Genomic DNA, 27,550 nt, shown 5'->3' with positions numbered 1-27,550 from the left:
GGAAGAGTTTGGGGATGGGCCCTTCCTGTTCCAACATGACTGCGCACCAGTGCACAAAGCATGGATGAGCGAGTTTGGTGTGGAGGAACTTGACTGACCTGCACCCAATAGAACACCTTTGGGATGAATTAGAGCAGAGAATGCGAGCCAGGCCTTGTCGCCCAACAACATTTGTGAGGCCTGACCTCACAAACGCGCTTCTAGAAGAATGATCAAAAATTCCCATAAACACACCCCTAAACCTTGTGGAAAGCCTTTCCAGAAGAGTTGAAGCTGTTATAGCTGCAAAAGGTGGGCCAACTCCACAGTTTCAGACAGGCACTTTTAAGCATGGCGTTTGGGTATTATTGTTCCCAAAGCGCCATTGACGTAGCACGAGTTCCCTCGAAAGGTAACGTCTCAGGTTACGACTGTAACCCTGGTTCCCTGAGAAGGTAACGAGACGCTGCGTTGCCCAGCCATATTTCCTCCGTCCCTGTGATCGACTTGTTTCAGTTAATTTAAGCTAATGCTCTTATGCTTTCCTGGTCGTGACATCCGCCGCCTGTGATGTTCCGTCTCGCCATTGGACTAGTTGACACGTGCTTCAGCCGAAATCACGCAGAGGCGTTCCCAAAGCATCATTGACGCAGTGTCTCGTTCCCTTCTCAGGGAACCAGGGTTACAGTTGTAACCTGAGACGTTTTCAGTTAAATTTAGTCCAAAACTTTTGACCTGTACTGCATAAGACTAAAGATTGGGGTCCAATGTTGTTTTGAACTGCACTGACTTTCACTGCATTGGCAAAAACAATTCAAAATATCTTCTTTTGTGTTCCACAGAAGAAAGAGGAAAAAAAACATGCCTGAAATGACGAGGGTGAAAAAATTATAACTTTTAATATTTTTGGTGAACAACCTCTTTTACTGGATGCAGTTCAGTCATTTGATGTTCTGCCACTGAATATAAGACAGACATTTGTTCAGAGCAGAAAGCTGTTTTAAAGTGCCAGACCTCTGCACACATCTTATACATCTGTTTTTCATAATTTACAGCATCACGTAGGCATGTGAAATGTTGAGTGATGTCATGCTACAGAAAACAGGTGTTAATGAAGCAATTTAGCCAATCTTGGTGTTTTATTTGCCTGCACAATAATAGAATAGTACCAGATGGGTTGCTGAATGGTCTTCTAATGATAACATGTTGAAATTGCAGTCTCCATTTCACTTTTAGTGTAGCTTGCACCTTGCAGCAGCACTGGCTCAATTGTAGCACCTTAGAACCTGTTACAAATAATTATATTTGTATAAAGGGTTCACTCTAAAAATACGCTGGTTGTTTCAACCCATGTTTAGGTTCAATATGGAAAAACTCAACCGTTGTGTTTGTCCATATTTGACCCAAACATTGTGTTCTGGAAAAAAAATTATATCATGTTTCATATCAGTTTATTGGGTTATTTAAGGGTCAATGACACGAAAGGATGAAATCCTAAAAAAAAAAAAAAAAACTAGTTTGAATGTGTTGAGAACAACTTTGTATTCATGGTTTCAGATGGTTTTGAAAAACTTATATTCTTTTCTTTCCTAAAAATTATAATAAACTATTTTGCTAAACCATAGGTGGCGTTTCACTTTTGTGCTTAGGAGGGCACCTTGGGGTATCATTTTTATTATTATAAATAATAATAATAATAAAGAAATGTAATAATTAAAGGATTAAAAGGGATTTAACGGAATAAATAAGATTGGTAAAGTTCTAGGTCTAATTGTAGTAGGCTAATGAAGTAATCAATTTAAACTATTTGCAAATAATATTTTATTTTAAAATGTGCACAAATTCATTCTTACTCGCATGTCTACTCGTATGTAACGTTTTTTACCTCGTCGTCACATTAATTTATGATGGCATTTTTTCAATTCAAAATGCCGAAATTTCATAAAAAGTTGTAGTTTGCATCACTAGATAGTCTAAAGCCCCGTTTCCATCGAAATTACCCGGAACAATTTGTACCAGGAACTTTTTTTACAGTAACTTTTTTCCCCCAGACCTGTTACTGTCTGCGTTTCCACTGCGGTCTAAAGTTCCGTGAAGATTAGGCAAATTAGTCCAGAGACGTGTGACTGCGCGCGGCTGCTCCTCCCAGTCAGTGACGGACAGTAATCATTTACTGTCTGCAACAATAACAAGTATGGAGGAGATGCAAGCAGCGCTGCTTTTGCTAGTTATGTATTGGTTTACTATAGCCGCGTTTCAATTACTGAATTACTGAATTACTTATTACTGTCGGTAGCTGAACATTTCGGTCATAAAATATCAAAACAACAACTTGCATCTACTTATATCTTTAAACGAACTCTCGTTGCGTTGTGACAGTATGACAATAAGACCCACCTTCTTTGATATGATTGGCCATCTCGATCATTTTGACATTGACAAGCGCTGTTAGATCATTGAGGTAGAGCAGGCAAAAAAATAATCAGCCTAACTTTTTAAAATTGTTGTCATCCTAAAAACAATCAACTTTACTCATTCTACACTAAGGATACAGTTTTAATAATTGTATTACAGAAAAGAAATACATTCTTATTATATAATTGTATGAGCCAATTTTTTTGTTGTTGCATTTTTTATATATTAATAAGACAAAAGTAGCATCATGCCACCCCAAACCTTTATTGTTAAACATTAATTAGCACTGAAGCAGCAGTAGCATGGACTTATTTCGCGGTCCAAACACATGTTAAAGGGGTGACGAATTGAGAAATCAACTTTCCCTTGAGCTTTTGATACATAAAAGGTCATGGTAATATAAGAATATCCTGTAAGTTTCAGAGCTGAAAACTTCTTTGTTAGTCAAAGAAAAGCTTTTATTGACACCAGGCCCAGCAAACGATCGATCTCAGAATGTGCCCGGCTATGACGTGAGAGTGTAGTGAAGCACCTCCTCAACAGAAGAAGAACAACGCCTGATTCTGTAGCCCCGCCCACCGACTCGTGCCACTAACATGAAGAGCAGCCTAGAGCTAAACAGCATTGAATTTCTAAGCAGTAAACATACCACATAAGCTTTTCGGATTCTGATTTTTAAGCATTCGGATTCCAATATTATGAATGCATGGATGAACTTTATTTTTAATGAATATCCAGCTCACGTGGGGAAGATTGCACGTTATTGTTAATTTAACCACGGAGTCATTTGTAAACAAGAGACTGGATTTGCAGACAGGATGAGATTACATGAACGAATGAAGCAACACTAATGTGAGTAAAAATGTTTTTTATATATATATGTTATAGTATTGCATTGTTAAAGATCGTTTGATATCTACACTCTAGGTTCTAGAGTGGTTCTATATGGCACCACAAATGGTTCTTGGCTCGAAATCATAGGGGGACCTTTTTAAGTGCTATATAGCACAAATTTTTGTGCTTCAGTGGTTCTTCAGAGGTTCTTCACCGGTTCTTTGACTAAGGTGCTATATAGCACCGCTAACTAAGGTGCTATATAGCACCACTACCATATACAGAACATGTTAAGATATGGTGCTATATTGCACCAAAAGTGGTTCCTCTATGATTACGACAAAGAACCATTTTTGGTGCCATATAGAACCTTTTTTTTAGAGTGTATGGATAATGTGTACGTGTCTAACAGAGCATACCTTAGCATGCTGTCACAGGCTGGAGAATATATTATTTTTGGTGTTCTTGGTTCATTACTGTCTTGATGTGCATTGTTCACTCTCTTGACTCGATATTTGAAGGTCGTGTGCGCGTGTGTGTGTACGGTTCGCAGTTATATTCATCGATCGGGCAGGCCAAGTAACGTTAATAAAAAAATAAATTGCGGGTGGATGAGAGATGAATCATTGTGTTTGTTTGATAAAGACATTTTGTGAGCCCTGACTGTGGGCTGGGCGATTCTTTCCGGTTGCTGTTTGCCACACACTTTCACTGACAGGGGGAGCAGAAGCTCATTAAATATACAAATCTTATCCAATCCTAGCCGTGGGCGTTTACTTCCAAGTCTTTAGTGCGGCACGCCCATCAAAACTGTGCGTGTCTTGAGAGAGCCTCAAAACCAGAAAATAGCCTATTACTTATTCATTATGATGTTTTTGAATGTAAAAACCACACAAACGCAATAAGTTGACCTCAGACAACAGTATAACAAAATAAAAAAGCCAGTTCATGACCCCTTTAATACTTCATTAAACTATAGGTATGGAACTGATATCTCAGTTGAGTTTGCATGATATTAATTCAGCAACGAACAATCATTAGGAAATCCCAGTGTGACGCAAGTTAGGAGGCCAGAGAACAGCTGCCAAATTAGAGGTGTCAGCTCTTCCTGAACATTACCAGCTAGTGTGTAATACCTTATAAAGGACAAAGTCAAACACTTTCCACACACACAAATATGCTGCACTGCAAACCATCTGCAGATGATAAGGCAGAGATGAGGTTTATAATGACTATAGCTATATAATGAGTGCTCAATGAAGTTAAAAGCAAGGGGCCACCATTAAGTTGTAATTAGCAGCCATTACAAGCAAAGAAACAATGCGGATCCCCCAGAAATAAACAGCCATTTAGCATTTTACTAAAAAAAAAATTCTTCTTGATCCACTAAAGTTCATTAGAACCATACTGTGAGAAATACAACATTATTTACAGCTTTTCCCACACATATTTTTGATGGCCCCCTTTTTTCAATAACATTCAAATAAATCACACTTTGCATGTTCTCTTTTTTTCTTGAAATCATTGGAAATGAACTGATCCTCAGCTAAAGGTAATGCAGTGTATTTCTGCCAGTTGTTTATGCGGTGAGACAGCCCTGGCATACAGTGATAAGAGGCACCCTGCACTAATAGTGAGTGAGAGATTTATTGGAAACCAGCTGCAGCTCATCAGAGGAGACCTGTCTCCAGAGATCTATTTGAAGTCTTTAACTTAGTTCACAAGTCCACATCACTTTGCCAAGATACTTGTTGCCATGAAGTCTGCCTATTTTCTGAGTGTTGCTGAATTTAGTGAGGATGGTATTGTTATTTAACGACAGCCTTATACCTGTATATACACTACCAGTCAACATTTTGGAATAATTTTTATTATTGTTAAAAGAAGTCTCTTATGCTCACCAAGGCTGAAATTATTTAATCAAAAAAATTAGTAAAAATAGTCATAATCTGAAATATTATTACAATTTAAAAGAACTGTTTTCTATTTTAATATTATATTTATTTTCCTGTGAAAGCCCAGCTGCATTTTTAGCATTATTACTCCAGTCTCTAGTGTCACATGATCCTTCAGAAATCATTCTAAATGATTTGGTGAAATATTTCTTCTTATGTTTTTGGAAACAGTGATACACACTACAACTCAAAAGGATAATAAAATAAAAAAAAATAAGAAAAAAGGATACATTAAACTGATCGAAAGGGACACAAATGTTCTTTTGAATTTTCTATTCAAAGAATTCTGAAGAATCATGATTTCCACACAAATATAAGCAGCAAAAAAACTGTTTTGAACACTGAAAATTACATGAACCATTATTCATAACCGAGTATCAATAATAATTAAGCACCAAATCAGCATATTAGAATGATTTCTGAAGGATCATGTGAAACTGAAGACTGGCTACTGAAAATTCTAATTTGCCATTATAGGTCTAAATTGCCATTTGAAATATATCACAATATCTCACAATATTACTGTTTTGCCTTATTTTTTATCAAATACGTGCAGCCTTGATAAACACAAGAGAGGCAAAAAGAGCTGCAGCATCTGTGGAGTGGTTGATGCTGGCACTCTGCATGCAGTTATAGCTTGTTTGGAATTCAGCCTTTTACTGGATAGGTAGCCAACTCGCTCTGCATGTTATATGTGCCAGGTCGGAATGACTCCCACTCCACAGCCACTAAAACAATTGCTGAGAGCAAGAGAGTTGGACTTTACACAGCATTACTGCAAGCACAGAAATTAATTATGAACATAATGCTCATATTAATTTAAAACCTTATGATGAAAAGCACTGTTTAACCAAGTCTTCACAAAGCTTTTAAACCTCTCTCTGTGACTGGAATACATTATTTGTTAGCTAAAATTATTGCAAAACATACACATGACACACTATTTACCAGTGTGTGATAACCATGTGTCATAATGGGATACAATGAAAAGGATGCCTTTAATTAAATGAGAAGAGGCAAACTGGGACGTTTCCTATGTAACTTTGTGAAAGCCCATTGAATAAATAGCTTCTAATTTAATTAGGCTTCAGTGGAATTTGGGACCCAAGGCTAAAACAGATCAAGTGCATGTTTCAGGTCTTTAAAGTCACATTTTAAATGGTAGGCTAATAAACGCATCATAGTTGTAATGCAATTAAATAGCCTATTAAATGCATAGATGTCTACTCCAAATTCTGTGCTATTATAGTGGAAACAACTTATATAAAAGCACGAACTTTGTTCACACACATACACACACACTTCTGGTTTACTATCTTTGTGGGGACTCTCCATAGACCTCAATTTAGTTTCCCACAGTGACACAAGAGTCCCCAAGAGTCTGTGTGCATTCAGGTTGAAGTCCCCACCGGGATAGAAAAACGTTTACACACACACACACACACCATCAATAACTCACACTATCAGCCAATTACGAAAACAATGTTTTGGAAAATAATGAATTAAAACACACTCACGTCGCAGCAGGCTTCCGGTATGAATCGAGTGAAACTTCCGCGTTAAGGAAGGTGAATTTAATCATCATTGTTATAAACATAATAAATACATAAGACATAAATCGTCCCTTTTTTAAATACAGCTTTCTCTCATCCTAATCACAGAGGAATACATTTGGACGAAAAGTGAATCACCGTTCACCACAGCCAATATCTCCCTCTAGTGGAGGATAATTCAAAACCAAATGTTTGAATAGATGCTTTCTTTGAAGATAACGCATCCGAAAGACGAAAGATAAGTAACAAAACAAGCAGTTTTATGACTGATGTAGGCTATAAGTTGTAACATGTCTTTGAAAACTTGTTTATGGTCTTTTAAGCACATGATTTATGGTTAGTTGCGGTGGCAAATGCATGAGTGTATCCAGAATGGTCGTTTGTAAGATGATGTTTAATGGATAGGTTTGACGTTTAAATTAAAATATTCTTTGAATTAACTGCCAAGTTACCCATGACCCCATTGTAGTGATCATGCACATGCTGTGGAACCAGTACTGTGTCCATGGACGTTGAAATAATTTCTTAAGTAGGCTATTAATTACAGTAGCCTATAGCCTAATAGTTTTAAGAGTCCTCAGGGAGGGTATAGGCCTACTGGTAAAAAAAAATTACAGATATACAAATACATATTTACAATTGTGCAAAGTTGTTAAAAAACATTTTAAATCTTAAAACACTAATAGAAAATATATTATAGGATTTTCAACATTTAACATTTGATAAAAAAAGAGAAAAAGTGTCTTATCACTCAATTAAAAGAATTTTTCAGAGTTATAGCATTATGCACAAATCAGTTACAATAGAATAGTCAAACCCTCCTTCATTCTGCTTTCATGAATGTGGTTGGTATTATCGGGACAGCTAGTCTCTGGATTGATATGATCAGCAGGCCCTGAGTCTGTTTCCTCTGATATGTTAGCGTCTGTGTCTTCTTTGGGACTTACGTTAGAGAGTATGAGCTCAGATTCTTTCTGAGCATCGATTGTGAGGCTGGTGTCGCTCATGCTGGATTCTGTGAGAGTACTAGTGCCACTGCTGGAGTCTGACTGACCAGCTTTGGTGTGAGTGTCAGATGCTGCTTCAGCCATGTCTTGGTGTGTTTCTTCTGTGTATCCTGCCAGTTCCCTCCCCAGACTTTGCGCTCTGTCCCTGTAGCTCTCACACATTTCGGCATCAGGCATGTAGTTGGCATGGATCTCTGCTAGCTTCATGTAGATTATGTACAGTGTGCTTAGGCTTTCTTTGTCCTCCAGGGCTGCTGCCAGGGCTAAATGGTAGTAGCCTATGGCATCAAATGCATCCTAAAGCATAAATAGCAATAAATATTTTTATTCTTTATAAAATGCATTTACACTGAATGCTACTGTTGAAGTTATTTTTATAGATACTTTGGGCCTCATTCACTAATAGTTTATACGTGTGGAAAATCCCTTGTTTTAATGTTGGTGCATGTAGATTATTCTCAGATGTGAATGCAGCTAGTAATTTGCATAAAACACACCTAAACCATACAACCTCTGGCCCTCCTGCTGGCTCATATCATGTAATTTTTATTTTATATACAAGTAATACTTTTGTGGAGTCACTTATTTATTCTAATAACCAATTTTAGCATGAACCAGTGTTGTTTAAATATCACTGCGATACTATTATAGTTTTTATTAATATGTGGAATTAGTTTTAATTAATATATTTCCCTCATTTTAATTATATATATTAATTAGGGCTGTCAAAAGATTAATTGCGATTAATCGCATCCAAAATAAAAGTTTGTGTTTACATAATATATGTGTGTGTACTCTGTTAATTATTATTTATATATAAATACACACACATTCATTTATATATTTAAGAAATATTTGCATGTATATACTGTATATACATTTATATAATCTATAATCTATATAAATATAAATGTTTTATATATAAAAATAACTTTTTTCTTAAATATATACATGCTTGTGTGTGTATTTATATGTAAATAATAATTAACAGAGTACACACACATATATTATGTAAACACAAACCTTTATTTTGGATGCGATTAATCGCGATTAATCGTTTGACAGCCCTAATATTAATGCAACATTTCTTTTTCATTTTACTTAAGGGACTAAAATAACTAAAACTTAAATAAAAATAAGTAAAAAAAAACGATATATATATCTAGATATATATATTATATCGATTAATATATAAGTTTGAGTTATTTTAGTCCCTTAAGTAAAATGAAAAAGAAATGTTGCATTAATTGGCAACTAAAACTTTTTTATACATTTTATTTTACTTCAGTTAACATTTATTTTATTTCAAGTAATTCAATTGTTTTATGGGTTTAGTTAACTTTAATAACTCAGGTGCAAACTTATTTTAAACAAACATCTCTACACTGGTTAAATAATGGTTTTCTGGATTTTGTATAATTTCTGTGTATGAAAACATGTACATTGCTGCACTTACATTCTGTAATGCATGTAAAATGTTAAACATTACGAGAGTCTTACCTTTAATTGGTATAGGGTCATATCAGCCAGTCTGCAGTACACTTTAACATAGTATTGAACTTCAATAGCATGTTCAAGTGCAGTGGGGCAGAGTGAAAGAGACTTCAAGTAGTAGTTCTCAGCCATCTCATACTTCCCTAGAGAGAAGTACACTGATGCAAGACGATGGAAAGACACTCTCTCATTCAAAGTAACATCTGTAATAAATATACATCGAAACAATGTCAGGTTACCACCCTTTCTTTTGTCAGAAAATAATGTAACTCCAGTTTTAGTTAACTACAATCCCACACATATTTATGCATAAGACAGATTAAAAATAAATAAATAAATAAATAAATGGCAGATCAAACTGCAGGGGGAAAAGTACAAGTCCAAATCATTGAGGATCTTAAAAGAGGACACTTCAAAGAGGATCATCAAGAGTAAAATTGAATGTGGACCGGATGCCTTACTTAGAAGTAAGATTATACTGTTTGATGTGCTTGAGAATTAATTTATTTATTCTGCAAATGTTTTGAATTAAAATTTGTAAGTATATGGAAGTTTCCAAGCAGTCGCTGATCAAGTGATCAACCAGACAGAGTGCAATAATTTGAAATAAAATTATACAAGTAGATCAAATATTTGTTAAGATAAATACAACCCCAAATCAGAAAAAGTTGGGACAGTATGGAAAACGCAAAAAAAAACATGGAAGAAAAGGAACAAAAGAAGTGATTTCTAAATTTACTTTGACTTGTATTTCATTGCAGACAATATGAACACAAAATACTTAATGTTTTGTCTGGTCAACTTCATGTAATTTGTAAATATGCATCCTTTCCTGTCATTCAGACCTGCAACACATTTAAAAAAAAGTTGGGACAGTAAAGCATTTACCACTTTGTAATGTTGCCATTCCTTTTCACAACACTTAAAAGACGTTTAGGGACTGAAGACACCAAGTGATGAAGTGTTTCAGATGTAATTTTGTCCCATTCTTCCTGCAAACAAGTCTTAAGGTGGGCAGCAGTACGGAGTCTTCGTTGTCGCATTTTGCGCTTCAAAATGCGACACACATTCTCTATTGGAGACAGGTCGGGAATGCAGGCAGGCAAGTACCCGTACCCTCTTCCTCCGCAGCCAGGACTTTGTAGTGTGTGCAGAATGTGGTTTTGCATTGTCTTGTTGAAATATGCATGGACGTCCCTGGAAAAGATGTCTTCTTGAAGGCAGCATATTATGCTCCAAAATCTCTATGTACTTTTCAGCATTAATGGTGCCGTCACAGAAGTGCAAGTTACCTTTGCCAAGGGCACTGACACAACCCCATACCATGACAGACCCTGGCTTTTGGACTTGTTGCTGGTAACAGTCTGGATGATCCTTTTCTTCTTTGGTCCGGAGCACACAGCGTCCATTCCTCCCAAAAAATACCTGAAATACTGATTCATCTGACCACAGTACACGTTTCCACTGTGTGATGGTCGATCCCAGATGCCTCCGAGCCCAGAGAAGTCGACAGCGCTTCTGGACACTGTTAACATAGGGCTTCCTTTTGGCACAGTACAGTTTTAACTGGCATTTGTGGATGTAACTACGTATTGTGGTACTTGACAAAGGTTTGCCAAAGTAGTCCTGAGCCCATGTGGTGATATCGCTAATAGATGAATGACGATTCTTGATGCTGTGCCGCCTGAGGGATCGGAGATCACGGTTGTTCAGCTTAGGCTTGCGCCCTTGTCCTTTACGCACTGAAATTCCTCCAGATTCCTTGAATCTTTTAATTATGTTATGCACTGTCTCTTCCTATCTTTCGTTGAGGAACATTGTTTTTAAACATTTCAATAATTTTCTCACGTATTTGTTGGCAAACTGGCGATCCTCGGCCCATCTTTGCTCCTAAAGGATTAGACCTTTCTTGGATGCTGCTTTTGTACCAAATCATAATTACAATCACCTGTTGACATCACCTGTTTCAAATCACATCATTATTTAACCATTTTACCTCATTACTAGCCCTAAATTGCTCCTGTCCCAACTTTTTTTGAAATGTGTTGCAGGTCTGAATGACAGGAAAGGATGCATATTTACAAATGACATGAAGTTGACCAGACAAAACATGAAATATTTTGTGTTCATATTGTCTGCAATGAAATACAAGTTGTTGTTTTTTTGCGTTTTCCATACTGTCCCAACTTTTTCTGATTTGGGGTTGTACATTAATATTATATTTATGTAATTGACACTTAAAATTCATATTTATTTGCACAATAAGTTGAAATAATTGAATTGGCAGCTCATCTGACAGTACAGCATAAAAGATAACAATGCATTATGTACTTTAAATGTCACAAATGCCATTTGCAAGCCATTTTATTTCTGCAATGTAATGCATTACAGTTAAAAAAAATTAATTGGATGTGAAAGCTGAAGGTCAAGTTCACTCAAGAGAGCATCTACGTGTATCTCTGTTATAATGCTTCATCAAATCTGTCATTATTTGTTATTCTTACTGCAAAATGAATGTTTACCAGCATAACATTACAATAGCTTAAACAATCCCTAAATAGACAGTGCTGTGGGTGATAGCAAAAATCATGTGAAAGCTTATAGTTGATTTGAAAATTATTATTTTTTTAAAGGTGCACTGTGTAAATTTTAGCGGCATCTAGCAGTGAGTTGTGAATTGCAACTGTCTACCGCTCACCCTCCCTTTTGAAGCACGTAGAGAAGCTACGGTGGCCGACACATGACAAAAAAATTGTCGTCTGAGACAGCAGGGAGTAGCTAGAAATTGCTACTGTAGAAACATGACAGTGCAAAATGGCGCTTTCACTGTAAGGGGACCCGCAGTGTATGTAGATAGAAATGGCTCATTCTAAGGTAATAAAAACATTGAATAAATGTTAATAATAACCAAATAATAACGGTTCATGTAAGGTCTTTATACACCATTGAAAACATAGTTAATTATATTATATTGCATTTCTGTCAATAGATCCTCATAAATACTACACAATGCACCTTTAAAGAGTAACATGAACTGAATTAGGTACCAGGAACACGTGCTTACTTTTAAACTAGGTCTGTTTAGATTTCACATTGGCTTAAATGTATTATGATGTATTCTGCAAAAGTTGTGCGCTGTAAAAGGATATGTCTCCAGCAGGGGGCAACATAGGTTAAGACTTACAAGCAAAAGACATAGTCAAACTTGCCTTCACTAAAGTGTTCTTTATTGATTTATTTTCAAGTCATTTTATGTGGTCCATAGACAGACTTTTCTATTACATCATTGGCTTTAAATTTCATGGTTATAGCTTTTTAAACTGAGGAGTAGATGCGTGTTAAGGTCTTACCAGTTGTGGCGCTGACCTGCACTGCGAGTGTGGCATACTGCAGTGCTTCCTCAAAGTGCTTCTGCTTCATCAGGAGCTCTGTGAGTTTGCACAAAAGCCTGAACTCTGAGTGCACATCCTTAATGCTGCGTGCAAATGGCAAACTCCCATCCTTTAAAAAAAAACAGCAGAGTATTCTAGATTTAGAAAATGTAGGAATCCATGCTAATTCACATGGTATAGCCTACATTTCCTAACCATTATTGGATTGTTTTGGTAATATCTATTGTGAATTCATAGTGGGACCTACCCTGTAAAAAGGTAGGGCAGCCAGTTGGTTTCTGTGTCCTTTGAAAAACACATCTCCTGCTTCCTCATAAATGCTCATAGCAAAGCATGGGTCATTCATCCTCAGGGCTGTCTTTACTGCTGCCTAAACATTTGTTTATGGAAAAAGAAGTTATCACAGCAGCTGATAAAAACATACATGTATATGATATGGCAATACGTTCCTTTTTAGAACTTACCACAGACTAAAATAAGTTAAAAAATAGTCTTGTTGGTGGGATATTTTTCCAAATGATATGCAAAACTAACTCTTATCAATAAATAACTTTAACCTCTTTTGCAATACCCTACTTCGATCCTTTGCCTTACCTGTAGGTACATGTCAGCCAGTTCATCTTCATCAATCAAATAGTAGATACGGCCCACTTGCAGCCATGTCTCTGACTCTTCCAGTCTTTTCCCCAGGTCTATGGATATCCTTAAGCTTTGCTTTGAGTAGTCAAGTGACTTCCTTGATGACCTGCAGTGATCAAGTTTCAAAGTATTGACAATGGTACTATATTGTGTTGTATGTGTGGATTACAGTAGCTCTTACTTCTCAGTGTTGAGTGAGAGATAGAGGTTGCTGAGGAGTTCCAGGTACTCTCCTTCTAGCTGTTTATTCTTTAGTGTCCTGCACAGCCCCACACAGTGTTCATAGTAAACAATACACTGTCCATACAGCAGCAAGTCAGCGTAATGGCGACTTAGAACTTTTGCCACAACCATTTGACCTGCATTTGGAAATAATTGTGTTATTATTCTTACACTAAATTATATACTGGCATGAAATTAATTCTCTGTTCATTTAGAAATTTTAAACATTTAGGTGACTCCAAAAAGTATTTAGACACTTTTGGACAGTTAAGTCACATTTAAAAATATCAGAATTTCACTGCATTATTACTGATTGCATCTGCAAACAAATGATAGCCTAGACGATAGAAATCTTGACGCATTCTAGTGGCAGCAAATCTAATTTGCAGCCAGGGTAGTCTAGCAACTGTCTGTTGGCATGCGAGATGTTAAAAACCAAACTCTGGTCAGGCCATTCACATTGTATATAGAGTCGGTGGGCGGGCTTAACATAATGATGGCAGAGTTACGCGTGCTACTGTAAACAAAGAAGCTGGCGAACAGCAGTCTTTCGAATCGGCTTTGGCCGCGACTCTGGAAGACTTGGAGTTAAGCTTTTCTTTGACAAAAGAACAAAGAATGGCACTGAAGTCATTCTTAAAAAAGGAAGATGTGTTCGGAGTTTTGCCGACTGGATATGGCGAAAGTTTAATCTATCAACTAGCTCTTCTTCACCTTCTTCATTGCTCTGGTTGGTTGTGTCACTATCCTATTGCGTGAAGAGGGAATTTGAAAGACAACTGTTTATCCCGCCCCTCGGATTGAGCCCTGCCAATGGTGAGTTCCCAGACCCAACATCTTGATGCGGGTCTGGCTTGTCAGGCTAAACAAATGATGCTGGAGAACCAATTCACTTTTGAGTTTTGAAATTAATTTTAACCAATTGGACTTCATTTTTGTGGGTGGTTGCTAGTTCCCCACAAGATCAAACCAGGTGTGAGAGTAGAATATTCACAAGTGTAGTTAATCATACTAATAATGAACATGTTCCAGAAGGTTTGACAACTAGAAAGTGTCCAAGATTTTTGCGTTAATTTAGGTTTATATTTTTCATATTTTGAAATCTAACAATCTTTATTTCGTGAAATGTTTTGATTGGAAACTGTGATTGTTCTATATTTCTTTAAAACAAATGCCATTTATTTTGAAATGTTGTTATATAATGCAAATACATTTATACACTTTAATTGTGGCTTACGTGTGCAAATACTTTTTGGAGGCCCCTGTAGGGATCAGGTATGGATGCAACCTAAAACATCAAATCTTGAACACTTACTGTGCAGATTGTTGGCACTAATAGCAATCAGGAGGCCCATCTCAAAGCATATTCTAACCTCCTGACTCCCTCCTCTATCCTTGTAGCTTCTGCCTAGCCAGAGCAGAGCCTGGACATGCTCCTGATCTGTGGGGCTCTCTGAAAGAAACTGGAATAGGTGCAGGGATTTGAGCAGGAAACACTCTGCTAGGACCGAAGCACCTACAGATAGAGACAAGCAACCCAAGTTAGCCAGAGCTAGTGCTTCATTACGCTTGTTTCCATTCTCTCTGGAGATCTGCAGAGCGCAATGAAAGTTTCTTGCTGCCTCCTGAACTCTGCCCTGTTTGCGGAGGCATAGGGCGAGGAGATTGTAGACTACACCACGCTGTGTCGGACTGTCTGTCTCCTTCAAAGACTTAAGCAGCGGGTGCAGAGTGTCCTTAGCTTGTATGGGTTCCTCTGTTAGTACCAAGAGCCAGGCCAGCAGTATGGATGCCTCAAAGCCCTCCTCCTCATTAATTTGACTTCCAGTTTGTGCTGCCTGTTGGGCAAAGGGCACGGCCTTCTCTAGAGCTCCATGCTGCTGGTAAACGCTGGCTAGGCTCAGGCACAGGTCCCTCTGAGTCCTCAGGTCTTTCCCTTGACTAGCTATGGACAAGGCCTGCTGAAGGTAAACCACTACCTGTGCAGGAAGCACAGGAGTACTTTCTTTCCAGTGAGGATTAAGCCTGGCTGAGTTTTTGATAAAGAGTTCAATTTTCTGGAATGCATCATCCAAGGAATGCTCTTGCCCTGAATCTAGACTTAAAGAAGCTAGTGTGAGGTAGGGCAAATACTTTTTATGATAAAGCCTGCACAGCATCCAATTGAGATCAATTGGGACAGTTGGCCTCCCATTTTCAGCAGACAGAGTCATGATAAGGAACTGAAGCCTCTCTACAAAAGGTAAAGCATCCTCTATTTTCCTTAGACGGATGAAGAGACAGATGGAAAGGTAGCATGTCCGAGCCTCTAGGTGCTTGTCTTTTTCAATTATGGCTTTGCGCATGATTGGTTTGAGCAGCTCAAACTCATCCACAGAGCAGAAGTTGTGGCAGGGAAGACACAAAATCAGAGCACTTGCCTTCTCCAGCGTGAATGGCAGCTTGTCCATCATCTTCTGTTTGAGGTAAACAGCAGTGAGATTAGTATACAGGGCAATTAGAAGTGGCTTGTCATTGAAACCATTTACAGGGACCTTTAGAGCCTCCTCAAAATACACTCGCGCCTGGGAGAACTTCAGTTTCTTGGCACATAGGCGGCCAAGGAGGAAGCAGGCTCGCCGGTGGGCCCAGAGCATCCTGCCTTTTTTAGCTCCTTCACGCAAGTTTTCCAGATGTTGAAGCACCTCGTTTTCTGGAAGGCCATTGAAGAAAGTGTCCACGAAAGAGTAAGAAAGGTCATAAAGAGTTTGAAAAGTGTCCTGGAAATATTCCAGGTTGAGTAGGGTCAGGATTGGGTCACCCCTCTCTGCTTCATCAGCCTCCCAGACACCTTCATCCATGAAGTTTGGAGGGTCTTCCTCATATTCATCCATCTCTTTGAAGGTGTCCTCCAAGCTAAAAGAGAAGATCTCAGAATCCTGGTCCAGATGATTCCGAGAGGCATAGAATGATTGCCGTGGGGACGAGTGGTAAGGAGTTGCGTCACTCTTTTCGGATATGGTGCTCTTTCTTTGATCCACTGTAGTTTTCTGCTCTGCTGATTACACAAAACGAGTAAATGTCAGAATTTTTGACAAGTTACAGTACATAATAAATTAGAAGGAGAGTAGGAAGGAAAGGAAGGTGGAAGGTATGGCCATGCAACAAAATGAAGAACAAGTTGGCGATTGTCAACTCTATACAGCTGGACATGGTAGTAATGTATGATAGCAGTGAAAAAAACAAACATTTACAATAAATTACAACATTTCCTCGAATGTTATACATAACTTTAAAAAGGGGCTTACCTGACATTGGATGGTTTCTTATGCAAGTGAAATCAGAGTCATCAAGTCTATCTGCAGTGTGGAAGAGTAATTTTAGCAAAACAGAATGAAAGCACAGCACAGCACAGCACAGATTGGTTCCCACTTAAAGGGGCAGTTCACCCAAATATTCTGTCATTTACTCATCCTCGTGTCATTGTAAACCTGTATGAACATCTTTATTCTGTGATAGGACATGAGGGTGAGTAAACTGACAGAATTTCATTTTTGGGTGAAGTACTGTATTCCTTTTAACAATATTAGAGGTTTCCCAGAGAGACAATGCATAATCTCTTACCCAATCTGTACACAGTGCTTATGTCAGTGGAGAATAGATTTGCCAGTACATCAGACTGACAGGGCTCATGGCAAGGGTTAAGTTTCGACAGGGTTGCCCTTTCCTCCTTACTCAGAAAGACCAATTGTCTATCGCTGTGCAAAGCCAACAAAGACAACATTATCAGCCACATGACTCTCATTCGGATCGCTTCATCACATCATCACATAACTCCACTAGCCCCCCTTCCAACACCCTCATCACCCCCAGCTAGACAGAGGCACATTCAACAAAGGTCAACAGAATAAAATAGCATTTGCCAGCTGGTTGCTTTCAATTGGTATGTCAGTATTGTTGAGAAGCACATTAGATGAATGGCTTTATAAAATAAAGAGAAGGTCATTCGTTCAAGCACATGCTACATCTATGAATATAAATAAATACAGTTGAACTGTTTACTTACAGAGGCTCAATATTCTCAGGTTTTACATGGGCCCTCTGAACAAATCCTATCTCTCCACTGGTGAGGTTTCTTCCTATGAACATGTTCATAGTATTGAAAAGAAATCCTTCAATCTTGATTGGGTCTCCCTGGTGTAAGTGCAGCTCATCTTTACCCATTGGGTAATGGTCCACTACTGCTACACAGGTCCCCACCACTGAAGGAAACAAAAAGAAAGGACAGATTTGTAGTAACACTACATTTTAGATGTCAAATAATTAAACAAATATTCCCGGTTCATACAAGTTAAACTCAGCTGACAGCTTTAATGGCATAATGTTGATTACCCCCAAAATCTTGTGTATTATTTGAGCTGTAAAACTGTTAAAATATTTTTTATAGTAATTTTAGGGATGTTGGTGTTGCAATATCATGGCAACGAATTTGTCAATTGGATTATAACTCTACACTTTTTTTCACAGTAAATTCATCATGTATATTGTTTACGTCTTGAGGATATACTTTTGAAACAATGAGTATTTTAACATTTGTGGATTGGCCCCATTCACTTCGCTGCCTCGCTGTACAAGTTGAAATTATATTTTGTGATAATATATTTTTGATAATATACTTTTGTGATAATCTACATTATGTCACAAATTCTGTTGACTGAGCTTTACTTGTACTGAACCTTTAAGGAATACAGAGACTCACCAACAGGATGATCAAAGAGGCCTTCTGTAACTGGAATCCCTCCTGCATTTCCGGGATTTTTCTTAAGGAACCACCTAGGAAAAAGTCTTTATTTATAAGGGATAATCTAAAATAGTATGTTTCTGGCATGAGAAGTGTAAAACAAAAGTAGTCAGACAGACAAATCTGTTCCAACAAAAATTATTTCCAACATAAACTCACTTTTGGCTAAATGTGCTAAGAAAGTCAGTATCACTCACTGATAAAACGGATAAGGCAGAGGCTGCATATCATGCACAGGGACTAGACCATGTTGACCTGTGGACAGCAGTGTACCCTCCCACATGGCCTCTTGTCCTATGTCTTTCACCATGACCAGGTCATTCCTCCTGTATATCAGCTCCTCTTCCTCCTCTCCGCAGTCACTGTTGTATAAAGTCTTGGCAAAGAATGTACCTGAAACGATAATGAAACTGTCCTTAGTCACTAATTATTCCTGTTTCATATTCTTCAGTAGGTTCCTTACATACTTGTCAAATTCAGAACAAGCGGCAACCTCCTTTCTCTTGAAGCCAATACGGAAGTTAATTAAACTGCAATTCATCAACTGGCTGCTAGGGACAGGCTCCAAAAGGGAGCAGAATCTCATTGAGCTCCATGTTAAAATGCCCAACTTTACAGCAGAAAAAAATCATGTTTATTACACGACTCTATGGAATACTTGATTCTGATTGGTCAATCGCGCATTCCAGTGGTAACAACCCCCAAAGTTAATAACACACCTCTCATCCAGGTACTATGAGTTATCTTGACCGGTACTACTTATATGCTTAACGTGTCACTCAGCTGTCGTTGACTGTCTGGCGCCATCTTGTGACTGAAAAACACTTAACCACCATGGGTTACAATGGAAGACTTCAAGGGATAGTTCACCCAAAAATTAAAATTAGCCCATGATTTACTCACCCTCAAATCATCCAAGGCGTATATGACTTTCTTCTTTCAGACGAATAATCTGAGTTATATTAAAACAAGTCCTGGCTAATCCAAGTTTTATAATGGCAATGATTGTCGTTCTGTTTTTGAAGTCCATAAAAATGCATCTGTCTGTTTAATAACATGCTCCACACGGCTCTGGGGGGTTAATAAAGGCCTTCTGAAGCGAATCTATGAGTTTGTGTAAGGAAATTATCTATATTTAAAACTTTATAAAGTAAAGTTTCGGCCGATCGCCTTCTGTATTGAATTCATGGGAAAAGTGTTGAAAGTGCCTCTGCAGTTCAAAATGCTTACGTTACTATTTACGGTCGTCAGACATAGCGTAAGCATTTTGAAATTGCGAGAGGCACTTTAAACACTTTTCCACGGAAGGCGATCGGCCGGAACTTTGTCGGGTTTATTCTGAGATAACAACCGGCTGGATGTACATTATCCCTTACTTACAGCCTGGTACAAATTGTGGTTTTGGTCTATACAGCCAATTTTGTCCTTCATAACAACTGTGAGGGGGATGAGTTTTTTTTATAACTCATTTGTTTACATTATATAAAGCCATAAAGTTCTGCATATATATATATATATATATATATATATATATATATATATATATATATATATATATATATATATATATATATATATATATATATATATATATATATATATATACATACATATGTAGAATATATATGTATATAGCTGTGGCCTTAAGTAGAGGACATAATCAAATACTAAAATTATGAACAGCTAGTGGAGACTTTGGTACAAATGAGGTGGTTTACACTGTAACATAAGTAATGATTCTTAGAAGCAAGATATTTTGTATGTAGGCTAAACAAAACTCGAGGAAATGTTGAGTCTACAAAATGAAAAACATACCCTCCCCTCTTTGAAAACAAGAGGACACTGTAATCACTTCATATTTTTAACCACTCTCTTTTTCAACTTATGTGACCTGACTCAATCAAGCAGCAATGTGTCAATAGTGGACTTTAGAACAGAGACTAGAGATGAGTAAATCCATATAGTTTTATCAGTTTCTCCATTTACTGTTTGGTTAAAGGTGATGTTGTTGATTGTTAACAAATCAGAAAGTGGATGCTCCTTACCTTCCTGTAGCAGAAGTCCTAAGTAAAGAGTAGCTAAGTGGTCTTCATCCACTGTTACACAGATCTCAACATCGCTCAGCAATGCCGGGTCCAGCCAGAATGACTGGTCACAGAGAAAGTTTTCAAGACATCTTGCTACATATCCTAGAATATAATAGTTTTACTTGTTAAAGTATGATAGTACAAGGAATAATATACAGTAGAACAGGGGTGCCCAATCCTTTTTTTGGAGATCTACCTTCCAGCAAAGTTCAGCTCCAACCCTGATCAAACAAGCTAATTTAAGATCTTCAGGAGCAAGTGGTAATTACAGACAGGTGTGTTGATCCCGGTTAAATCTGAACTCTGCGGTAGATAGATCTCAGGAATAGGATTGGGCACCCTTGCTGTAGAAGTACCAGGATGTTAGTTTCACTGATACTAACCGAGTGCCAGGTAAGTGGAGAACTTCCAGATCTCCTCGACAGTCTTAAAGGTGATGACAAAGCTGTCTTTCTCAGCATGAACGGACACTAGTCGTGCAGACAGATCCTGTGTGTATAGTATCAATAACTTAATGTAATGAAGATTGAAATATCTTGCGTAATCAATAGTAATAAGTTCATCAGTGGTGCCAGTTATACAAGGATACTTCCGTGTCTGACCTTGAAGAGCTGGACGACATCCTGACTGTTGCTCTCTACTACTCGGAGTCTGGTACGTAACGCCTCCTGAAGCTCACCATCAGGTGATACACTAGATCGCCGCCTCCCGCTAAACAACAAAACAACATCTCCAAGAAGCAAAACGGAAAGGAGTTAAGTATCCACCACAAATTAACCAAGATTTACGATCAGTTGCATTAGCAGTAACAGGAATTCTATACAGTATGTGTGATGTTGAGTGTGATTATTGCTGTCTAACATCACAGTGGAAGTATGCTTAACAAACCAATATGATTTTTTGCAGGAACAGCACTATGAGCGACCACATCATTAAAGACATACCATTAGGGCAAAGGCTGAGTGTAGACATTAAGGAAGCCTGGCATTAGTTGTGAAAGTATGCCATTAAAGGCCATTATGGAGATGGAAGCCATTATTTCCATGCAGATCTACAGGACACAGAGATCCATGCTGCAAATACCTTGAGAGAAGCGTTCTCCTGCTGAAGATACTGTGCTGCTTCCGCTGAACGTTTCCTTCCTCTTCCAGTAAATCTCTCTGCTTCTGCCTTCTGCCTCCACCTCCACCTCGGCCTCCGCTTCCTCATCTCCAATTCCAAAACAAAGGAAACTGGGGTCAACAGAGCTTTACAGAATTCAACTGCATTTGGTATGGAGTTCAGTGAACTTTAATAGTACATCAGGATTGTGACTGTTTATGGTTAATCAGTAAAATAACAGAAAAGCAACGCTGAATGACCGAAGAGTATGTATTACTGAATAATTAAGGACAAGTAAAAGGTTCCCTCTGTCTGCAGTTATGCACTTCCCACGTTTGAATATGAATGGCCATCAACATATATAGTAGTTCTTCATTCGACGATACAGTTGCTAATTAGCATCCATATTAAAATATCAGAACTGTGTTTCTGTTTACAAGCTCATACAGTTGTGGACATAAACAGGACGTGCACACCATATCATAATGGATCTATAAATATCAGCCAGATGACTTAAATAATAGCCTCTTCCTCATCTCCGGATGGGTATGACCTTCCCAGATTTGTGCATTGAAAAGAGGGAATGTTCCAAATATTTGCATACTATCATTTAGGTAACACTTTAGTATAGGGTCAAACTCTTACTATTAGCATTCATATTACTTGTAGGATATTGACTGTTTATTAGTGCTTATAAAGCACATATTAATGCCTATTTTTATGACTATATTCTATAACCTTAATCCTACCCAATTCCTACCCCACACCTAAAATTAACTACCTTCCTAACTATTGATAAGCAGTAATTAGTTTATTGAGGCAAAAGTCTTAGTTAATACTAGTTAATAGTGAGAATTGGACCCTAATCTAAAGTGTGACCCACATTTATAATAGAATCATATAACTTTCTGTCCCATTGACTATTTTATAATTATATTTAAACATTGCTATTACTGAAACACTCATGCTTGACTCAAGAAATCCTCTTACCAGCAGTCATGGCGTCATTGGGCGGAAAGAGCTCACTGACAGCTGCTAAAGTGTATGGAGGGTCATTCCATAAGGCATCGAGCTCAGCAGGTGATATTGCTATTGAAAGGGAGGGTGATGTTTAGGGGAGTGTTATTAAATTAGCTATATGACAAGCTGAAGCTTTTAGTGTAAATGCCTAATCAAACTGACACGATTGAAGACAAAATTACAGCCTTCAAATATTGAAAACGTGCAAAACACAGACCAAAATCTTAGAGAGGAAATGTGCGCATGCAAACAGTCAGTGACAAACAGCAAAACATCATTAGCCCTCATATAGAATCAGGATAAAACATGGCAAGTGAAATATTAAAAATCCTTATGGATTGTCAATACAATTGCCTGTCACAAAAGGACAGTATTTGCTAGGTATTAGTCAACAGCTGCTAGTAAATGATCTAAAATCACACAAGCAGGATAACAATATACCAGTAACTCACGCAGCAACAATAGTACAATTAGTTACGGTAGGCAATCACAGCATTACGCACAACAACAAGGCACACAAACTGCCAACTAAGGGAAGTACACATCCTGCATTACCTTCATGGGTAAATTTATTACCCATGACTGACAGAAACACTGTGATGTCTCCCTGTGAAAGTTACTCTTTCTTCTCATTGCAAAAGTCTAAATCCAGGGTGGGACCAACCTGAAAACGAAAAGCAGTTTCTGAGGCATGGAATTGGACAGCAGCAGCAGCTTGTCATGATGTACACAGCCGGCTTCAAACACTAGTTCAATAGTGCCTGCTCGACGGTAGATCCACTTATCGATGGAGTCACTCCTCTCCCTCTCTCTCTTCCTTTCCATTTTCCTCTTGAGCATAAACCGCACTCTCTCTACTGCTCATTTATAACTTCCATCTATTCCGTTCTCTCCCCTTTCCTCTCTGCGTCCACTCCGCAGATGAGGGAAGCACTCTGAAGCACTGCTGACATGTTTGTGTGGGCTGGTCAGTGCCTCTCTGTGCCAGGGGTTCTTGTGGAAAGTGAGAGTGGCAGCATTCTCACAGCACTGACATACAGGGACAAAAGGCCCAGTGAATTGATAGGCATTGCTCACAGCAATTTCTTTATTTACTGGTACTAAATTTCTCTTTTGCCCTAGATGTTATAATATTAGGGATTACAGCTACAGGTTGACCATTCTAACATGTCTAGCTCTTAGAAAAGCTCAGCCCTCTTTATGTCTTACTTTCATTGCAAAGATCAAGGGTGCATGTTGTTTTTTAGACATTGTTCCTTTTTAAAGGAACGAAAACCCAATAAGTATGTACAATGTTTACTGTTTTTGATCCCTTTAATATATTTACTATAGGCAAACAAGGACATTATTTGTAGCTAACGCTACCTACCCTGTTCAAAAAGAAAATGGAACCAGCGTTTCTGAAGACTGAGGGAAAAAAGATCCTGCCAATACAAATGTTTAAGATCTGCTGATGATGAGGGTATTTTCTATAATGGAATAGCCAAATGAATAAAGGTTTTTAAGTCTTCCAGTTGAAGAACCACTGATAGCTAGAGAATTTGATGATTGAGCAGCACTCCAGCAATTTGGTTACAGTTTTTGTTAAGAATTAGTTTTTTAAGAAGCACCCTTTGGTGTATCGTTGTAGAGTTTTAGTGCAATGTCCAAAAATGTCTAACATACTCAAATCACATTGATAAATCTTTCTCAGTCTTTTTAATGTGATTGTCTCGATTTAATTGAATGTGTCTCCCTGTCACGATCTCTTGCCTCAAGGATTAACAAAGAGGGTACTTATGTATACACAGAATAATCTTGCTCATGTTATTGTTTTATAAAGAGAGAACTCAGTCCGATTCTAATTGAATCTGTGGAGATCTTGTGAGTCTGAGCAGCTGTAAACAGCCAGGAGGAATTTCTCAGCATACCTCCTTAACTCTCATAGAGCATCTCTCAGTGCCCTTAACAGAAAATGGAAGGCATTCATAATCAAGTGTTTTGCTGTGGGAACACCCACTGTGTGAATTATACATTGGCTTTAAGGGAGGATGCTAAAGACATTTTCTGTTAAAATTATTAATCTCTTACAATATAATACAGTTTTTGATAGCCTTGTGATATGTTCATTTAAATTATACTAAATTGTGAAAGTATTACTTATGTTTTGTAATACTTTCAGTGCACAGTGTACCTCCAGATACATTACATGAATGAATTCAATTTTGCATACATTTGTGAAAATTTTACTTCTGTGGCCACTGAAATATTTGAAAATCATTTTAAAAGCTGTGTGTTTATTAATAAGATAATATATTATTTTAAGACCCCCCAACTTTCTGTTTTGTAGCTTAAACTGTGCCACATTCAATAGGCAATGTGCTTCCAAGCTACAACAAAGAAGTTGAATGGCCCCATGCACCAGGGACCGTGTAGTTAGCAGTGTCTCTCTGGGTTACTGATTCAGTGTGTGGATGTCAATGAAAAGAACGGGGTAGATTTGTAACCTGAGTAAAGGGTTTAGACTCTAAGTTTAGAATGTCGCCCAAGCCCAAGCAGCACATGCTGGTACTATTAAACTGGACGAAAAACAAGTTCAAGTGAACAAGTGAACAAACTGGTATATTGTTAGAGAAAAAACAAGTTCTACATTTTAAGAGACAGACTCAAAGAGAGACTACAAGTGTAAAAGATAAGAGAAGGCCAAGAGTCTCAACAACTATTTAAAAAATAAAAAATATACTATAATTCAGCCACTTGTTCTATTTCTACTGAGTAGTCACCCACACACAGATTAGTTTCTGAGAGAGCATACCTCTGTCCTGCTGACTCCCGGCTGTGTGTTCGTTCCTCATGGATCTGTCAGTATGTGCTCTGTGGAGTTGGCGAAAAGTTCCTTTTAAACTGACTAAAACTAACCATCATAGTCCGTAAAACTCCTGTATGGCATGGGGTGTGTGTGTGTGTGTGTGTGTGTGTGTGTGTGTGTGTGTATGTGTGTGTGCGTGTGTCCTTGTGGCACAAGTTTAGAGCTTTTGCTGAAGGAAGTATGTAAACTCCTCCCCTAAATGATATGCTTTTTTTCTTTCTCTCAGTTTCTCGTTTTCTCTCTCTCTTTGAGCCCAGCCCTCTCACTCCCCTGCTGTGTTGGACTCTAGGTCAAGTCAGAAGGTCTTCAATCAGTTCATAAGGCATTAGATAACCTTCAAACAAACACTCTCAAATGAATGACTCAGCAAATATAGAATATCTTTCTACTTTATGTCTAATCAGATTGATGAATCCAACTAGAAAATCAACAAAAAAGGAAAGGAATAGCAAATGTTTTTTCTTTGATGGAAAAAAGTAATCCTTCTGGTCCAACTTGTTCTTCATAGAGCAAAACAAAATGCCTATCAACTTCATTTCAATCAAATACGCCCTCTTGCTCACATTCCAAAGGTGCTTTCTACAGCATATCCAGACGAACGTCCGACAGTATGAACAGTATGTGTGCATTCCCACCATGCTCTAAATTAAAGATAGCAAGTAAAGATCTTGACATTTACCTTTAAATCCTTATTATTTATTTTCCCAAGAATTCCCCATGCTTCTCCTTTAGCTGATCTCGTCAGGGCAGATAACAAACTGGGCCTTGGCTCAGATAGTCATTTCTTGCTTTTCTCTCCTGGTTAAATATAAACCCTGGGACAGACTCCAGGTTATACAGACTGTTGTTGAGCCATTACAAAAGTCACCCTGAGAAAATATATGGGGAAGGACATATGACTAGTTGATTGGTCTGTAAAAGTAGGCAGTATGTGCACTATGGTGTGGCTAATTCCTGCCACAAGTCTCAGATGTTCTTGGTAAATGGATTAAATACCACATCAATGATAGAGAATCAAACCCCCCACACTGGTGGAGCCAGCAGGCCATGTGCCCAAACCATAGTCACAGCATTAGCATGGCACACAAGACAAGCAGCTGATGGTTTCCACAGCATGTGTGTTCCAAAGCTTTTTGGAATGTTTTGTGCATTTTGTGGTTAGCATTTGCATCACAAAGCAGTTCACTGACTCAGTGTACTCACATTAGACTAGTATTATCAAAAATAATTAAATAACAACTTAAATATTGGCAGTTTGTGTTTATCATATACATCACAAGGTGAAGTGAATAACACTGATTAACACTGATTATCTCTTGATCAATGCACCTGTTAGTGGGTGGGATATATTAGGCAGCAAGTGAAAATTTTGTTCTCAAAGCTAATTTGTTGGAAGCAGGAAAAATGGGCAAGCATAAGGATTTGAGCGAGTTTGACAAGGGCCAAATTGCGATGGCTAGACGACTGGGTTGAGCATCTCCAAAAATGTAGCTCTTGTGGGGTGGTCAGTATCTATCAAAAGTGGTCCAAGGAAGGAACAGTGGTGAACCAGCGACAGGGTCATGGTGCATGGTGCATGGTCCAATCAAACAGACGAGCTACTGTAGCTCAGATTGCTCAAGAAGTTAATGCTGGTTCTGATAGAAAGGTGTCAGAATACACAGTGCATCGCAGTTTGTTGTGTATGGCGCTGCATAGCCGTAGACAAGTCAGGGTGCCCATGCTGACCCCTGTCCACTGCCGAAAGCGGCAACAGTGGGCACGTGAGCATCAGAACTGGATGGAAGAAAGGAAGAAAGTGGCCTGGTCTGATGAATTATGTTTTCTTTAACATCACGTGGATGACCGGGTGTGTGTGCGTCGCTTACCTGGGGAACACATGGCACCAGGATGCACTTCAGGAAGAAGACAAGGAGGCAGTGTGATGCTTAAGGGAATGCTCTGCTGGGAAACCTTGGGTCCTGCCATCCATGTACATTGTTACAGATTATTTATAAACTAATAGTTCACCCCAAAAATAAAATTGAGACAATGATTTGTACTTAGGAGTCATGAGCGAATCACAGATTGGACGAAATGATTCACTCCCCAATTAGACTGATTAGGTTCCTGAAACTAACAGCTCACTTTTGGCTTGCATTATCATTAAATAACTTAAATATTGGCAATTTTTGTTTAGTATACATTACAATGCACTTTTGTTAACTTGTTGTTCTCACTGACA

At 38.1% G+C, this 27,550-nt stretch overlaps 1 protein-coding gene across 10 annotated transcripts; it reads right to left on the bottom strand.

Moving 5' to 3' along the window:
• Nucleotides 1-4,160: 4,160 nt before the first annotated feature.
• On the bottom strand, nt 4,161-25,477 carry sh3tc2 (SH3 domain and tetratricopeptide repeats 2). 10 transcript variants are annotated; one of them, XM_079839621.1, is made up of 19 exons: nt 25,273-25,477; nt 23,034-23,142; nt 22,449-22,547; nt 21,441-21,566; nt 20,960-21,087; nt 20,741-20,846; nt 20,316-20,459; nt 18,468-18,663; nt 18,229-18,302; nt 17,536-17,731; nt 17,094-17,227; nt 16,778-16,828; nt 14,806-16,527; nt 13,450-13,627; nt 13,224-13,374; nt 12,877-12,999; nt 12,588-12,738; nt 9,244-9,440; nt 4,161-8,040 (listed from the first exon to the last, which is right to left on the bottom strand). In XM_079839621.1, the coding sequence occupies exons 2-19, from the start codon at nt 23,056-23,058 to the stop codon at nt 7,534-7,536; spliced, it is 4,308 nt and encodes a 1,435-aa protein (XP_079695747.1). In that variant the 5' UTR covers nt 23,059-23,142; nt 25,273-25,477; the 3' UTR covers nt 4,161-7,533. The 10 variants fall into 10 exon arrangements, with proteins under 10 accessions (XP_079695747.1, XP_079695748.1, XP_079695745.1 ...); XM_079839622.1 differs by having other exon boundaries at nt 14,806-16,524; nt 25,273-25,466; XM_079839619.1 differs by lacking the exon at nt 23,034-23,142.
• Nucleotides 25,478-27,550: the final 2,073 nt, after the last annotated feature.

This window comes from Gobio gobio (assembly GCF_949357685.1).
Source record: "Gobio gobio genome assembly, chromosome: 16".
NCBI classification, from domain to species: domain Eukaryota; kingdom Metazoa; phylum Chordata; class Actinopteri; order Cypriniformes; family Gobionidae; genus Gobio; species Gobio gobio.
Note: the sequence above shows the minus strand (reverse complement) of the source record. Positions and strands in the feature narration are given on the sequence as shown.

What these genes read in the sequence shown, in the direction of transcription:
- sh3tc2 (XM_079839616.1), bottom strand. Translation starts at nt 23,200, where the DNA reads ATGACAAGCTGCTGCTGCTGTCCAATTCCATGCCTCAGAAACTGCTTT. An exon ending in CCTGAGAATATTGAGCCTCT is followed by an intron (nt 17,228 to 17,535) that starts GTAAGTAAACAG and finishes GGCTTTGCACAG; the next exon opens with CGATAGACAATTGGTCTTTC. An exon ending in TGACCCTATACCAATTAAAG is followed by an intron (nt 8,041 to 9,243) that starts GTAAGACTCTCG and finishes TTTATGCTTTAG; the next exon opens with GATGCATTTGATGCCATAGG.